We start from the raw sequence: 18452 nt of genomic DNA on the forward strand, positions 1-18452 counted from the left end.
ATTAAGCTCGACGTTGATTGGCCAGCTGCGTGTTTACCCCTGAGTGTTGCCACCTCCGGGAAAAAACTGCAGAGGCGTAAATCAGGAACTAACGAAAAAAGTGGACATTATTTACCTTGTGCATCATTCGCTACTTGACACAGGCGGGGCGGGGCGGGGCGGGGCGGGGCGGGGGTGTTATTATGTGTCCTCTGAGGCTGTGTCGTGAGTCAGTGCTTTTAGGAGTATTAAACAAGACCAAATGAAAAACAAAATCTAATTGTAAAAAAAAAAATAATAAAAAAATCAGACAAAACATCACTGTGGCACCTTGTGTGTGTGTATGTGCGTGTGTGTGTGTGTGTGGCGTGTGTGTGTACGTGTGTGTGTGTGTGTGTGTGTGTGTGTGTGTGTGTGTGTGTGCGTGTGTGTGGAGGTAATAGTGGAGGAATGGTGGTGAGGAGGAGAAAGAGAGAGAGTACGGGAATAACAAGAGAAGAAGCATAGGTCCGATAACTGTGGGAGAGAGGAAGACCATCATCCCCACACACAGGTAACAGCTTCACCTTCAACTAGTAATATTAATTAACCATCAAGCCCCAGACAGGTAACACAGGTACTCACCATCAGGAGGCCCTTGTAGGCGTATATACAGCCGACGAACACCGAGATTTTCTGACTCTTGCAGTACTCGTTCTCAGGGATGACCAAGATGTCTCCTCTCATCTGTGGGGCAAACGTGTCTATGTTATTCCTGATCAACCTGTGTGTGTGTGTGTGTGTGTGTGTGTGTGTGTGTGTGTGTGTTGCTTCTGTTTTTTATTATTATTATTATTATTATTATTATTATTTACCGTGTACACCAACTAAACAAAATCTCTATAAAACACCTCACATACAAAAGCAACAAACACACAAACATATCATTAAGTATACAGGTAGTTATTAATTAAAACCTAAATTACAGGTAAATACAGTAATTACAGAGGTGACTTACGTTTTCTATATAAAGGGAGACTTAACTATTACCCTACACTACCATCTTCTATATAAGGGGGGAGGGGGGGCTTAATCACCTGGTCTACGTGTGGTAATTAAGGGTGATTTTATCGTCTTTTCATGCGGACCAGAGACTCGTAATTACCGTGGATCATTAAGGACTAATACGGTGGATGAGGGACGTTAATTACCCAGGGAAAATACTGTTTACTGGGGTGATAAAGAGACGTTCATGGGGAGGGAGGGAAGGAGGGAGAGGTGGAGGGGTGGAGAGAGAGGGTATGGGGGAAGAGTGAGGGGTGAGAGAGAGGCAAGAGGAGGTGAGAGAGGGCAAGGAAGAGCAGAGGTGGAGAGAGAGGGTATGGGGGGAGAGGTGGGGAGGGGTGAGAGAGAGGGTGATGGGGGAGAGGTGGGAGGGGTGAGAGAGAGGGTATGGGGGGAAGAGTGGGAGGGTGAGAGAGAGGGTATGGGGGGAGAAGTGGGAGGAAGGGATATTATTTAGTGACTATGTGCTTCTGAAGAAATGGGGAGTGGGCGGGGAGGAGGGAGTGGGTGAGGGGAGAGGGAAGGTGGGCTATGGGAAAAGGGGATAGTGGGAGAATGGGTGGAGGTGAGGGAATGTTGAGGTGGAGGGGTGTGAGAGGGATGGAGGGAAGGGGAAGAAGGTGGGAGGGTGTTGGTGGGAGGGTGAGGAAAAGGAGGAGGAGGAGGAGGAGGACAGTAAGAGTGAGAATCGGAAGGAGGAGGTAAGGATCCACATATGATGCCACTTCCGTATTCACTTGAAGGAAGGAAGGAAGGAAGGAAGGAAGGAAGGAAGGAAGGAAAGGGGTCAGTACTAACGTCGAGCCTCAGTTTATTGGTCTATACGAGGAGCCGAGGACCTGCCTGAAGGAGAGAGAGAGAGAGAGAGAGAGAGAGAGAGAGAGAGAGAGTACTCACATAGGGCGTCAGTTTCTTGGTCTCCCGGTAGAAGGGGTCAACTATCTGCCAGGTGGTCATGATGGCCACGTCAACACACAGCAACACGAACACCACCAGGAAGAGCTGTGAGTCCTTGATTACCTGTAGGAGGAGGAGGTAATTATCTGTCCTTGATTACCTGTAGGGAGGAGGGAGGAGAGTAGTATCTGTCCGCCTATGATTACCTGTGGGAGGAGGAGGAGGTAATTATCTGTCATGATTACCTGTAGGAGGAGGGAGAGTGAGGTATCTGTCAGTGCCTGTAGGAGGAGGAGGTAATTATCTGTCCTTGATTACCTGTAGGAGGAGGAGGAGGTAATTATCTGTCCATGATTACCTGTAGGAGGAGGAGGAGGTAATTATCTGTCCTTGATTACCTGTAGGAGGAGGAGGAGGAGGTAATGATAGTACACCTGTCCTTGATCACCTGTAATGGGAAAATCAACTAACACCTGTCATTTTTTATGGCAATCTTTGCAAACAGGTGTCGAGCATCTTTAAGTGGAAGAAAAAGTAACTTAAGAAGGATTATAAGTAGGAGAATGAAATAAAAACACCTGTCACTTACGAGAGAGAGAGAGAGAGAGAGAGAGAGAGAGGAACGGGAAGACTGTGTGATAGGGAGAAGTAATGAAGATAGGAAAAGGTGGAAGAGGAGAATAAATGGGATGGAAGAAAGAAAGGGGGAAAAGGTGGAAACGAAATGGATTGATAACGTTGATTGAAGGAGAGAGAGAAATAGGGGTGGAAGGGAAGAGGTAGGTAAGCAATTAAGACCGAGCAGGTGTGAAAGGAGAGAGAGACACTGGCCAACCTTTGATGTTTAATAACTTAGTCATGTACATATATACAACCAATTATCGGAGGCGTCTATCTAATACACTGACTCCACGCCGTCTATATCGACCGACTCTCACACGTCATAGAAAACGTAATGATGATAAACAAACCCAGATTCTCACTGATTCTTGAGGTATTTTGTGTATTCTTTTAACCTAACCTAACCTAACCTAACCTACCCATGAACGATAAGTAACCTTGGAATAAGTATTAAGTGACATTAACAAAGTAAGTGATCACGACACACACACACACACACACACACACACACACACACACACACACACAGTAAAGCAAAGCAAAAAAAAATTAAAAAAATAAATAAATAAAACTTGTTGAGGAATATTTACGACTAGGTGACCTCTTGGTCCCTGAGAGAGAGAGCGTAAACACCCATCACTAAATTGGTCCAACACGACAAATGCATCAGGCTTCATTAGTCAAATGGTCCGGGAAATGGAACATCGGCTCTCATCATCGCACACTTAACAGGCATCGGATTAGACGTAATATGGATGGAGTGCCGATTTCAATTACGCGAATCAGCCGTCGTCCGTAGTTTCTGCCCGATGCTGCCAAGGACGGACGGATGGATGGATGGGTGGGTGGATGGGTGGGTGCGTTGGATGGGTGGGTGGGTGGAAGAGGAGGAGAGGAGGGGGGATGAGGAGAATGGGGATGATATGTTTGTTTTGGTTCAGTAAGAAAACAGAATTATTAGGAGTTGGAGAATGTGTGTTGGAGGTGGTGAAGTAGTGGTGAGAGTGAGGTGGTGGTGGTGGTGGTGAGGTGGTAGTGGTGGTGTGGTAGTGAAAGGTGGTGGTGGTGGTGGTAGGTGGTGGTAGTGGTGGTGGTGGTGAGTGAATTGGTGGTAGTGGTGGTGAGTGGTGGTGGTAGCAGTGGTGGTAGTAGTGGTGGTAGTAGTGGTGGTAGTGGTGGTGGTAGTGGTGGTAGGTGGTGGTAGTAGTGGTGGTAGTAGTGGTGGTAGATGAAGGCAATAGTGGTAGGTAATGTTGGTGCTGGTAGATGTTCAAAGGGAAAGCTTATCTAGATTTTCAAAGGGACGAGTTTGCTAACCGAAAATACTGACCTAATCTGATCTGACCTAACTTAAACTGACCTAATCTGATCTGACCTAACTTAAACTGACCTAATCTGAAATGACCTAACTTAAACTGACCTAATCTGACCGATCATAACCTTACCTAACTAATGTATACTGACCTAACATAAACTAACCTAACCTGACGTCACTTTACTTCACCTGACTTCACCTGATCTACCACCTGACTTCATCTGATCTCCCACCTGACTTCACCTGACTTCACCTCATCTCCCACCTGGCTTCACCTGACTTCATCTGATCTCCCACCTGACTTCACCTGACTTCACCTCATCTCCCACCTGACTTCACCTCATCTCCCACCTGACTTCACCTCATCTCCCACCTGACTTCACCTCATCTCCCACACAACCACCTCCATCCTCCCACCCACAACTACCTGACCTGACTTAAGCTTCAACAGATTCAAACACTTGAGCAAGGTTAAGCCTGCAGCACTGGGGGGAGAGACATCCTTGAGATGAGTGCGTCTGGACACTCTTGAGCAGGTCCCTCCACCATCAGAGCCGACGTGTATTGGAGGACAGGGAGGCCAGCCAGGCGTGTAGAGGGAGACGAGGAGGCCGGTAATGACGTGTAGAGGGGACGAGGAGGCCGGTAATGACGTGTAGAGGGAGACAAGGAGGCCGGTGATGACGTGTTGAGGGAGACGAGGAGGCCAGACGACGTGTAGAGGGAGACGAGGAGGCCGGTGATGACGTGTAGAGGGAGACGATGAGGCCATCCGACGTGTAGAGGGAGGCGAGGAGGCCGGCAATGACGTGTAGAGGGAGACGAGGAGGCCGGTAATGACGTGTTCACACATACAGGTTGACTCTACTTGAGTTTAATGACGGAGACAACCTTATTATGTTCTCCTCCTCTCTTTACCTCTTATCCTCTTCCCTCTCTCTCTCTCTCCTCGTCTTCCTCTTCTCTTTACCTCTTATCCTCTTCCCTCTCTCCCTCTCCTCCTCCACCTCCCTTCACCTCTTACCTCCTCCTAACAGTAGCACCTCAACATCATTATAGAGATAACATGACATAACATGACATGACATGACACACATACACTTCCCACAATGTCCCCCAAAATATTCAATAAAATCGGTCAATTCAATTCATCAACAAGACCAATTAAATACTCAGTTTATTAAGTAAAATTTGCTTCATTATTCAGCTAAGCGACCGTAATGAATGGATGAAAGTGTATCAACGACAGTATACAAACCTTTTACAACAGTCATTTACAACAGGTCATTTACAACAGGTTATTTATAGCAAAGAGTTACGAAAAAAATTACAGCATCCATTGAATGTTATTTACAATGGTCTTTTACAAAAAGTTATTTACCGCGGCCATTTACAACAGCACAGAAACTCTTGAAAATGTACCCCTAAAAAATATTGGCTGGTAACCTTTCACGTCAGCCAATAAAAACGTCTATTGTCAACAAGCAATAAAACGATTGGTCAGTACTCAACCTCTTCCCAACACAGTACAGTACACAACCTTTCTCTCCCTCTAACCCTCTTTCTCCCTTTCCCTCTCTTTCTCTTTCTCAATTTTCTCCCTTCCTCTCCTCTCCCTACGTCTCTTCCCCTTCCATCTCCCCCGTTTCCTCCTCCCCCCTTCTCTTCCTTCCCCTCCTACCCCTCCTACCCCTCCCCCCCTCTACTGAAACATCTCGGTAAACATGTCCACGTGCCAACTGTCCCTCGTCGACTGACTCAGTTGGACATGCAAGAAGATGGAGTGGTCACGCGCTGTTTATCTTGAGAAGCTTCCTGGTAAATTATCTCTCTCTCTCTTTATCTCTACATATCTCTCTCTCTCTCTCTCCCTCTCTCTCCCCCTCTCTCTCCATTCCCTTCCCTCCCTCTCCTCTCCTTCTCCTTCCCTCTCCCTTCCCCCTCTATCCCTGTCACCCTTTCCTTTCTCCTCCCTTCCCCTCCCAAACATTATTTTGAACCTTTTAAATACAATCTAAGTTAACTTCTAATTTATTCTAATTTGTTTCTAAGATAAATTAACTTTCTTATTGTGTGGGTGAAGAGAGAGGGAAAGTGCCTAACCCTCACTACTTTCTTTAACATCACGAAATATTTATGCTCATGTAACTTTCTATACACACACCCACACACACACACACACACACACACACACACACACACACACACACACACACACACACACACACTTTCCCTACACCCTTAAAATATAGTTTCTCCCATCCCTAACTTCATACACCTCAAAAGAAAGTCCTCAAAACATCCCTCTATCTTACTTTCTTTAAATTCTCTGTATCTTACTTTCTTTAACTCTATCCTACTTTCTTAAAAACTCTCCCTGTCTTACTTTCTTTAACTCTATCTTACTTTCTTTAACTCTATCTTACTTTCTTTAAAACTTTCTCTATCTTACTTTCATTAACTCTATCCTACTTTCATAAAAACTCTCCCTATCTTACTTTCTTTAACTCTATCTTACTGTCTATAAAACTTTCTCTATCTTACTTTCTTATTGAGCTGGACGTCTGTGAAGATAGAGTGCACCCGCCAGGTCTTGGAGAACATTGAGCCAAACGCAAGAGTAAAGCCAGCCATCAGCACCCAGGCCCTCGCTGTACAGATGTAAGGGAAGCTCGTCTCGCTCGTCAGCTCAGAGTCCAAACCCAACAAGATGACGGAGGTGTAGGTCAAGATGCAGCCCACTATGATCATGTTGTTGAGGTAGGGAGATGACATCTTGATATATCTTTGAGGGAGAGAGAGTTAGTGAGGGAGGCTTATCGAGGGTTAGGGTGGGAGAGAGGAAGATTTAATTAGAGGGAGGGAGAGTTAAAAAGGGAGACAATGAAAAATAAACAGACACAAAGACAATTACACACACACACACACACACACACACACACACACACACACACACACACACCGACAGAGAGAGAGGAACGACAGTGACAGAACGAGATAGGGGACAAGTAAGAAAAATTAGATAAATTACTTGTCTGTTGGATAATGGAAGCAGACCAACACAACTATCGGCTTTCCATATTAAGAGAGAGAGAGAGAGAGAGAGAGAGAGAGAGAGAGAGAGAGAGATGTGACGTCGTCATAAGGACCCATAATATTATATCACTACCGACAAAAAGGTAGAGGGAGGGAGGGAGAGAGAGAAGGAATGAGGGAGTGATGGGATGGTGGTGGTATATATCACATGGAAGGAAGGAAGGAAGGAGGGAGAGAGAGATTCTGAATTGGGTGTAATAAAGAGAACAAGAAAAATATGACTGTATAATGGAACAATAAGACAAGGTAAGAAAGATGATTAAATTAGGAGCAGGAGAGAACAGGTAACGAGGAAGTGACTCAAGAGTAAGGAATAGAGGGAGAAAGTGAGGACATAGTGAGTCAGATGTCCTAGGTCCTGTCATGTCCAGATGGAGAAGGGGACATCATCATCATGTCTCAAAGGTTGATAAATGAAGAAATATGGACAGCAGGGAAGAAAAAGTGGAAACAATTAGGACACAAGTGTTGGGTTGGTGGGTTTGATGTCCCCGGGGCCTGTCATGTCCAGGTGGGGGGCCCGGGAAGGACACGCTGAGGTGTCCAGGAGGGAGAGTATTGAACGAGGCTCTTGGCAGTATCTCAATAACGTCTCCTTGGCCAGAGATGTTTGGAAAATGAGGGGGGGGGGGAGGTGAGGAGGATAGGGAGAGGGAGGAAGGTAGGGAGGTAGGGGAGGGAGGGAGGTAGGGGGGTAGGGGTAGGGGGGAGGGAGGAGGGAGGGAGGGAGGGGAGGGAGGGAGGGAGGTAGGGTAGGGAGAAGGTGTGAAGAGAAGGAGGACGGTGGTGAGAGGGAGGTAGGGAGAGTGGAAGGTAGGAAGGAAGAGAGGCAAGCCATGGGGGCCACAGAGAGGCAAGGGGCCATGACTACAGGGAGACAAGGGGCCATGGCCAAAGAGACACCAGGACCACCAGGGCAATAACTTCCAGAATTATGGAGGAACAACAAACTCTCGCCTGGTTTTATTGGTCCATTTATACACCTTAAGTGTCCTCAAAAGCCATTTTTATTTGGTCAGGTTATGGCGTCGTACCACACACACGCACGCACGCACGCACACACACACACACACACACACACACACACACACACACACACACACACCTTGTTAAATCTACATAACAAGTTTTGTTAAAATTCATATTTATTTGATCAGTTTATCGAATTCACAACTACCCGGACGGACGGACGGACGGACGGACACACTTTTATATAACTCACAAAGATAAAAAAAATCTTCAAAAACAGTACAAAAAAAATTCCATAAAAATTATAAAAGTTAACGAAAAAAATCCCTAAAAAATAACAGTAAACAAAAGTCATAAACAATAAGTAATAAAAGTAAATAAAAGTCCACAAAAAGTAAACTTAAAGTAGGAATTAAGTTCTCTGATAATATAAACAGGTGACCAGGTGTGCTTAATGGCGGGAAATATACATTGCCAAATACCCTAAAAATTACGAATTATAATTAATGCTTATTTTATTTACACGCAATATATAATAAATTGCTAATATTAAAAAAAATAACAATTGGTGGCTGAAAAATATTAAAAAAATTATATAAAAATTAACCTAAATTGAAATGAATTTGACGCCTGGATCTGCGTCACTGCGTATCAGGGAGTTTAACCCCACGTGGCAATCCGCTCTGTTTACATCCCCGCCAAAACATTGTTGGAACAGTGTTGATCTTTATTACGCTGGGAGGCGCCGTCCATAATTCATATTTTATTGCACCTGTTATTACGCCTCTGGAATATTAGGGGTTTTATTACCTCCCATTACCGAGAGATGAATTATCAGTCCGTGTGTATAAAACAGACGCGCTGTGAATACTCGTCGCGTCCGCCATTTACGAGTGAGTGAGTGAGGGAGTGAGTGAGCGAGTGAGTGAGTGAGCGTTCGTGTAAAGTACAGTACTCTGCCGCACCTGGAAACATCGTCAGTCTCTAGAAAAACATTAAATTACCTCCATTATGAGAAAATAAAGATTCTTGTGAGAGATTATGAGTATAGCTGCTCATAATTTTTAGTAATGAGAAGTACTAAAGTATATAAGAGAATTTATACTTTATTAAATGTTCATAACTGACCGGGAATGTTTTTAAGGAGTGATCATTAGACACAGCTGGTCCTTTAAGAAATAAAATATCCCACTCACATATTACCCAGCAGTCAGGTCAGTAAGGAGGAAATATTGCGAACTGAACGTGGCCAAATGAGGAAACTAAGAAGGAAATGTGGAGGAAAATGACCAGGAAAAGGGGGAGGAAAATAAGGAAAACATTGTGGAGGAAATTAATAGGAAAATGAGGAAGAAATTTAGAAGCAAAAGAGAAGAAATGAGCTAAAAATGCGAAGGAAAATAAGAGGAAGATGTGAAGGAAAATGTGGGTAAAAATGAGAAGAAAATGAGAGAAAAGCGAAGAAGAAAACGAAGGAATATTCCAAAACTTTATTGAGTTTTCCTTGACAAGATTATTACGAACATGTAAACATCCACTTATCTCACCCTCAGCCACGTACACACACACTTGCGATACGTACACAAACATAAGCTACGTACACAATAAATCTTCCAGATTAAATAGGAAATTGCATGTAAAAATAAGTAATTGGGTCAGTATATAATTGGGTTAGTAATGGGTCAGTAATTGAGTTAGTAATTATGTCACAAATTAAGTCGGTAAATTAGTAATTGGGCTATAAATTGGGTCAGTATCTTAGTAATTGGGTCAGTAATTGGGTAATTAATTGAGGTGAATTAAACCAGTCCACTGTAACCATGAAGGTGTACTGTATCCTCTCTCACCTGTATTTTAAAGGTAATACGACACACAATACAAAATATAGTAGGTTACGTTCACTATAGGTCCGGTACAGTCTAGGAAACAAACACTAGATCACCTGGAGATAAGACACACCTGTGTACTACACCTGAAGATAAGACACACCTGTGTATTACACCTGAAGATAAGACACACCTGTGTACTACACCTGGAGATAAGACACACCTGTGTATTACACCTGAAGATAAGACACACCTGTGTATTACACCTGAAGATAAGACACACCTGTGTACTACACCTGAAGATAAGACACACCTGTGTACTACACCTGAAGATAAGACACACCTGTGTATTACACCTGGAGATAAGACACACCTGTGTACTACACCTGGAGATAAGACACACCTGTGTACTACACCTGAGATAAGACACACCTGTGTACTACACCTGAGATAAGACACACCTGTGTACTACCTACACCTGTGAAGATAAGACACACCTGTGTACTACACCTGAAGATAAGACACACCTGTGTACTACACCTGAAGATAAGACACACCTGTGTATTACACCTGGAGGTAAGACACACCTGTGTACTACACCTGAAGATAAGACACACCTGTGTACTACACCTGAAGATAAGACACACCTGTGTATTACACCTGAAGATAAGACACACCTGTGTACTACACCTGAAGATAAGACACACCTGTGTATTACACCTGAAGATAAGACACACCTGTGTATTACACCTGAAGATACGACACACCTGTGTATTACACCTGAAGATAAGACACACCTGTGTATTACACCTGGAGATAACACACACCTGTGTATTACACCTGAAGATTAACCACCCTAACGCTACCTGTGGGGTTAGGTTAGGTTAATCTTTAAGTGACTTAAGCACAACCATCGTCACTTCACTACCACAACCATCACAACAATCACCACAACCATCACCACCACAACCATCACCACCACAACCATCACCACCACAACCATCACTACCACAATCCTCACTACCACCTGAACTTATCAACTGCTTCCCACTCACCTCACACCTTCAATAATTAAGTGACCTCTTCCCGGTGACCTTTGACCTTCAACCGACACAAACACGGGGCGGAGGGCTGGTCAAAATCAATGGCTGTGTGTGTGTGTGTGTGTGTGTGTGTGTGTCTGTGTGTACTTCAACACGTACGTACCTGTAATCATCTCAACTATACATCAGTATCTGTTGTCCGTGAGCACGTACTAGCCACGCCCGCCCGTACACCCGTCGGTTATCATACTAAGACAGACCCGACCGTCCATTCATAGTCACACAGGGATAGATCCGTCCGGTCTACCATCCGTCCGGTCCACCATCCGTCCGTACGGACACGAGGCCATACAAGACGGTACTGACCAAACCTAAAATGACCTACCCACCAAGGTTAAAGACGTAACCCACACACCACTCTCCAGCTATCCAGACTATAATTGGGTAGTTCACGACGCGCTAGCTATCGATGGCAGGGTGGGATTGTCTATGTAAATAATCCTTTGTTCGCTCCTATGTCGGGTAGAATAGTAGTAGTAGTAGTAGTAGTAGTAGTAGTAGTAGTAGCAGTTGTTGTTTTTGTTGTTGTTGTAGTATTAGTAGTAGTAATAATAATAAACTGCCGAGCCTCTACCACTACACGCACACACACACACACACACTCACACACACACACCACACACACGCACACACACACACACACACACACACACACACACACACACACGCACACACACACACACACACACACACACACACACACACACACACACACACACACACACACACACACACACAGGAATCTAATCTCAAAAGTTTGAAGAAAAACCTCACAGGGTTGGTGAGTTACAACAGACACAGACAGACATATGGACAAATAGTTTGGACAATGTTTACGTGTTGTTGATAGAGATGATAATCATGTTATTATAGCCAGTGATAATGAGTCCTATAGACCAAGACAATCAGAGGAAACTGTACTTTACCACTGCCTCACACTCAACAGCAACTGCAGGCACCACTATGTTAGGACGGACAATACGCACAACGATATTAAGTAACATAACAAGACAGACAGACAGACAGACAGACAGACAGATAGGGTCCAGGTGTTACTGTGGTGGCACCTGTCATAATTATCACCTGAGGTAGTAATTAATTCGCAGGTGAGGGACAAATATTTACTCTCCCTGATTTACTCCTCCCTGATCCCCCCCCCCCTTGTGATGGTGACGGTGATGTAATATAATAATTAACTCTCTGTCTCTCTGTCTCTCTCTCTCTCTCTCTCTCTCTCTCTCTCTCTCTCTCTCTCTCCCTCTGTTTCTGTGTCGGTAGAGTGTTCCATTTTTCTATTGGTAACACTTCCCCTCTCTCACATTGTTGCTGGGAGGGTGAGGGAGAGTGTGGGAGGGTAAGGGAGGGTGTGGGAGAGTGAGGGAGGGTGAGTGAAAGTTAGGGAGAGAAAGGAAGAGGCTTGGAAAGGGAGGGAGAGTGAGGGAGAGTGGGGAAGAGTGAGTGAGAGGGCTCGTTAGTAGTGGAGAGTGTGAGAAAAAAAAATACTTAATTGGTATTGATGTTTTAGGGAGGAACAACACTCATTCTGTGTGTGTGTATCCCGGTGTTATGGTGAGAGGGAGGGAGAGGGAGGGAGAGGGAGGGAGAGGTAGGGGAGATACTGGGATATGTTGGTGGAGAAGAGAGGCAGGGAGAGGAAGGGAGGGAGGGAGAAGGAAAATGAATGAGGGAGAGAGGATAGGAGAGAAAGAGGGAGATGGAGGGTGAATAAGGGAACGTGAATAAGAGGGAAGAACAAGGAGGGAGAGAAGGAAGGAAGGAAGGAAGGAAGGAAGGAAGCAGGGACGTATTATAATGACTACTACTACTACTACCAACACAAGTACCACAACTACAACAACTAATATTACCACAACTACCACACCCACTACCACAACTACCACACCCACTACCACAACTACCACACCCACTACCACAACTACCACACCCACTACCACAACTACCACACCCACTACCACCATCCCCAGGTATTCAAGTCACCTGTAAATCTACTTAATATTAACCCACTCACATTTTTACTTGCCTGGAGTGACTCGTTTAGTATTCATAGGTGTGTAAAGTAATATTATAAGTGTGTAGTGGCCGCCGCTTCCTCTTATAGCGGTAAACTTATACATTTCTGCCTCTTCTGACTCACACAGCGATATATATATTCATTATATTTCTGCATCAGGTTAATTAAGTATTCATAAAGGTGTTTCAGGTTTGGATTATAAATTAGTGAAGGTTTTATTTTGCTTATTCATAGTTTTATATAATGTGGTGTGTGTGTGTGTGTGTGTGTGTGTGTGTGTGTGTGTGTGTGTGTGTGTGTGTGTGTGTGTGAGTACATATACACACACACGTACACTAATTTATTTCCCTACTTTAATGTTATTGTTGTTTATAATTGACAATTTATTCTTTCAATTTATTCTATTGTTTCCAAATGATGTCTGGCAGCAGGAGCGTCAGTGTATTCTCAATCTATATTTATTCTCGTATTCCTATAGATTTATTCTGATGGGGAGGAAAATCTAGGTGTATTCTTTTTTAAATTGTTTTTTATACTAAGGATGTGTATTTATTCTCATTTAATGTATTTTATTACCAACAAATGTACTTTATAAAGGAGATATCTAAGTTGATTATATTTTAGTTTATTCTATTGCCCATAAAATGTCTTCTCATCCTAAACTACCAATATATTCTCTTTCCTCTACACTAGTCTGGGGGAAAAGAACAAATTCAATGGAGAGGAAACGACCCAATTTATTCGTTTTCCAGTATTGAGTTTATTCCTTTTTTATGTACAATTTAAAGGTCACGTCTGTAGATTTACTTTCTCACTTTATTTTCAATGTTTGTGAAGGATATTTTAAGAGAATGGAAGAAACAAATTTATTCTTTTCCGTTCGATTTAGTTTGGTATTTGCTGAAGGCTGTCTTGTGTGTGTGTGTGTGTGTGTGTGTGTGTGTGTGTGTGTGTGTGTGTGTGTTTCCTTGTTATTCTTCTTCTTCCTCTTCCTCTACTTCTTTCCTCTTCCCTTTCCTCCTCCTCCTCCTTCTTGTGTTTCCTTGTTATCATTCTTCCTCCTTCTCCCTCTTCCTCCTCTTTATGTATTTCCTTGTTATTATCTCTCCTCTTCCTTCTCCTTGTCTGTCTTCCTTACGTTTTTCTGTTCCATTTTTATTACTCTCTTGTCTGTTTACGGATAATTATCGCTTATTTTTTCTTACTCTCTTTCTCTAAATTCTTTCTTGTCTTCCTACGTCTCATTAGTGTAAATTATTGTCTGTCTGTCTGCCTGTCTGTCTGTCTGCCTGTCTGTCTGTCTGTCTGTCTGTATCACCAGGTAGGACAGCAGATAACAGCAGACTTGTGGGAGAATAACAACAGGTAGAGTGACACCTGTCCGCTAAAATCTGTAATTACTGAACCGCTCTTATTGAAACACCTTCCTCCCTCCTCTTCCCTCTCTTCTTCCTCTTCTCTTCCTCATTCCTTCTCCCTTCTCTTCCTCATCTTCCTCCCACTTGCTCCTCCTTTCTCATTCCCCTCAACCATTCCTCCCTTCCCTCTCTCCCCCTCTCTCTCTCTCCCCCTCTCTCTCTCTCCCGTCTCCCTTCCACTCACCATCTTCCGGTCCCTACCACTCCTTCTCCTCTCCTCCAATCTTCCCCCCTCTCCCTCTCCCTCCTTCCCTCCCCATCCCTGTACGTTTATGCATTCTCTAACCTTCAGTGTTTCAGCAAAATCCCCCCCCCCTTCCTCCTCCTCCTCTTCTTCCCCTTCTGTTCCTGCTTCTTCGCCTTCTACCTCTCTCTCTTCCTTCCCTCAACCGCCCTCCTCTCTCATCCTTTCTTCCCTTCATTTCACCTCCTCTTCTTCTTCTTCCTCCTCTCCACCTCCCTTTCTTCATCTCCCTCTCATCCTCTTCCTCCTCCCTTTCCTTCCATTCAACCACCTTCGTCTCTCATCTTTCTCTTTTTGTATTTTCTTCACCTCTTCTTCTTACTCTTCCCCCTCCTCCTCCTCCTCTCCCTCTCCCTCTCCTCCTTCTCCTCCTCCTCTTCTTCACACACAGGTACACAATACTCAAGAGACCAACATCAGTGCCCGGCTCACCTCTCCACACAGTATTCCTTCTAACTAATAATATCTTTGCGTGCTGAGAATTGATGTGTGTGTGTGTGTGTGTGTGTGTGTGTGTGTGTGTGTGTGTGTGTGTGTGTGTGTGTTAAGGGGGGTACGACAGAGTTAAGTTTAGTTCCGGGTTGTGTTTCGGGTTCGGTATTGAGTCCGGAAATTAGTCCAGACTCGGTAGTTTCCTTGATGTGGTCACACACACACACACACACACACACAGATTAACGTCTGGATTAACCAATAGATGTTAAGAATTATGATTTTAAGCAAATTTTACTGAGAAGAGGAAGAAGAAAAACAAATATATGTGAAGACTTAAATAAACTAGAATTGGTAACACTGAGCAGCACTTACCTGTGAACAACAACAACAACAACAACAACAACAACGTCAATAATGCATACAACAATAACCAACACCCAATATTCTCTCTCTCTCTCTCTCTCTCTCTCTCTTTCTCTCTCTCTCTCTCTCACCTCTGGTTCCTGTATCTAATGTTGATGGCGAGGAAGATGGAAGCCATGACGATCCCAGAGGAGGCGATGGTGACGAGGATGGCGTAGATACTGATGTTAACGCTGGTCTTCTCTATGAGCTTTACGGTACGGTCGAGTGGAGGATCACCCCCTGGCCAGTAGATGGGGTGACCCTTGTCTAGCTGAAGGACGTCCTCGAACCCGTCAAACTCTCCGATCTTCACCTCTCGTCCTCCTGTTGGTGAGGGGGGTGAGGGAGGAGGAGGGAGTGAGGGAAGGTGAAGTGTGGAGGAGGGGGAAGGTGGGGGTGTAGGAGGAGGGAGGTGAGACAGTGAGGGGTGGAAGGAAGGATGGACAGATGGGGGGTTTGGTTTATGGGTTGAGAAGGAGAGAAGAGAGGAGAGAAGAGAGGAGAGAGGGAAGGAGGGAAAGAAGTAAGGAGGAAGGACAGGAAAGTGATGAGAGAGAGGGAGGGGGTGGTGAGGACGTCAAATAATGAAGAGGGTGAAGATGGGAAGGGAGAGGGAAAGGAAGAATAAAGAAGAGGAGAATAAAAGAAGATAGAGGAAGGTGGAAGATGAAGGTCATAAATAATGGAACGGGGAGATGGGAAAGAGGACGTCAATAATGAGAAACAATAGGGAAGGGAGGGAAGGGGAAAGGGGAAGGGAGAGAGGAGGGATAGGGAGGAGAGGGGAAGGAAGACGGATGGTAGATGTGAGAAGGGAGAGGGAAAGGGAGATAAAAGGGGAGAGGAACAAGAAGCAGCAAGAATGAAATAGGGAAATAATATTGAAAATACGAGACAGAGACAGACAGACAGACAGACAGACAGACAAATAGAGAAAGAGAGAGAGAGAGAGAGAAAGAGATATAATTTAGGGAGATGGGAAGAACCGTGATGAGAGTGTCAATAGAAGAGGGCGAGGGAGAGAAAATGAAGGAAGGTAGAATAAGAGAAAATTGAATAAACGAAAAAAAAAGAAAATAAATTGACGAAGAATACACAGAAAGGAGAGGAAACAGTGTAAAGGAATGAACGATAAAGGAAATTGATAGGAAAATGACGGAAATTGATTGAAAACAGAGTTGAAGGGTGAAGGGGTAACGTAGAGGGAATTGAAAGATGATAAAAATATTGAAAATATTATAAAACAATTTACAGAATGATGGAAATAGATGGAAAAAAGAAAGACGGAATGATTTAGTTTGATAGAGAGGGAGAGTTGATGGATTGTAGTGATGGTGGTAGTGGTTGTAGTGTTGGTAGTGGTGTTAAGGATGGTGGTAGTAGTAGTAGTAGTAGTAGTAGTAGTAGTAGTAGTAGTAGTAGTAGTAGTGGTGGTAGTATTGGTGGTGGTCATGGTAGTGGTGATGGTGGTGGTGGCACAGGAAGAGGAGAAGGAGAAGGAAGAGGAGGAGGAGGAGGTAGGAGGAAGGAAAGGCGAGGTAATATTGGCATTGATATTATCAGGAAGAGGAGGGAGAGGGTGAGGTGGATAACAGAGAGGAAGACAAGACAAATAAACAGATCAAAAGGGGCTACACCTGGGGGCTACACCTGAGGGCTACACCTGAGGGCTACACCTGAGGGCTACACCTGGGGGCTACACCTGAGGGCTACACCTGGGGGCTACACCTGGGGCTACACCTGGGGCTACACCTGAGGGGAGCTACACCTGGGGAGCTACCTGGGGCTACACCCTGGGGGCTACACCTGAGGGCTACACCTGGGGGCTGCACCTGGGGGCTACACCTGAGGGCTACACCTGAGGGCTACACCTGGGGGCTACACCTGAGGGCTACACCTGGGGGCTACACCTGAGGGCTACACCTGAGGGCTACACCTGGGGGCTACACCTGACGGCTACACCTGAGGGCTACACTTGAGGGCCAACTCTCAAAGTATAATAAATAACTAGCTTTTACAATGCATTTCTATAACATATATCAAAGCATATAATTATAACCACTCAGATCTATAATTCACGTCTTTAAGGTAAATATGCGTAAATTATACTAAGTTATATAACAATACAGGTCTATAATTGATCCATTTATATTAATCGCAATTATACGTCAATGTGTCGAACGGTGTATTGAGCACTTAACACATACACACACACACACACACACACACACACACACACACACACACACACACACACACACACACACACACACACACACACACACACACACACACACACACACACACACACACACACACACACACACACACACACACACACACACATACACACACACGCAGCATAATAGAAAATAAAGAATAATACTCTCCTCCCTCTTTCCCTCCTTTCCCCTCACCCATGAAACCTCCTTCCACCTCCCCCTCACACCCTTACACCTCACCTTACACCTCCTTACCTCCCCATCCTTCACACCCTTACCCTCCATCCCCCCCCCTTCTCCCTCCCCCTCCCCGAAATTACTAGCGTAAAATATGCAAATGTCATTAGAAAACAAAGGAAAGAGCTGAATTGATTAGGCGTTACACACACACACACACACACACACACACACACACACACACACACACACACACACACACACACACAGACACACACACACACACACACACACACACACACTACATATAAGTCTTCACAGTGTTCTTAAGGAGTGAGAAAACATGATTTGGTTATTTAATTATTAATGACAGCTCATGTTTGTAGGGAACAATCTCTCTCCTCTCTCTCTCTCTCTCTCTCTCTCTCTCTCTCTCTCTCTCTCTCTCTCTCTCTCTCTCTCTCTCTCTCTCTCTCTCTCTCTCCAGGCAGAGGATTTCTTGATGTCATATTCCCCTTAAAGACGCCCGGCCCCACCCCCCTCTCTATCTTTCTCTCTCCTTTTCCTCTGCTCCCCTCCCCCCTCACCCTCCTTCATCCTCTACTCTACCTCTCTCTCTCTCCCTCCCCCTACCTCCTTCTCCCCCTCTACCCCCCTTCCCACACCTTG

General features: G+C 44.6%; 1 protein-coding gene across 7 annotated transcripts in view; it reads right to left on the reverse strand.

Moving 5' to 3' along the window:
- LOC121863980 overlaps positions 1-15656 on the reverse strand; it is a 36054-nt gene extending 20398 nt beyond the window's left edge. For all 7 annotated transcript variants that reach the window (XM_042362842.1, XM_042362874.1, XM_042362861.1 and 4 more), the window contains exons 1-4: positions 15474-15656; positions 6401-6641; positions 1921-2043; positions 604-705 (exon numbers count right to left, since the gene is read on the reverse strand). In XM_042362842.1, coding sequence (XP_042218776.1) covers positions 604-705; positions 1921-2043; positions 6401-6641; positions 15474-15520 — 513 coding nt within the window. In that variant the 5' untranslated portion in view covers positions 15521-15656. The remainder of the gene's footprint in view (positions 1-603; positions 706-1920; positions 2044-6400; positions 6642-15473) is intronic.
- Between the last annotated feature and the right edge of the window lie 2796 nt (positions 15657-18452).

The sequence above is a fragment of the Homarus americanus genome, unplaced genomic scaffold (assembly GCF_018991925.1).
Source record: "Homarus americanus isolate GMGI-L3 unplaced genomic scaffold, GMGI_Hamer_2.0 scaffold32220, whole genome shotgun sequence".
NCBI lineage: Eukaryota > Metazoa > Arthropoda > Malacostraca > Decapoda > Nephropidae > Homarus > Homarus americanus.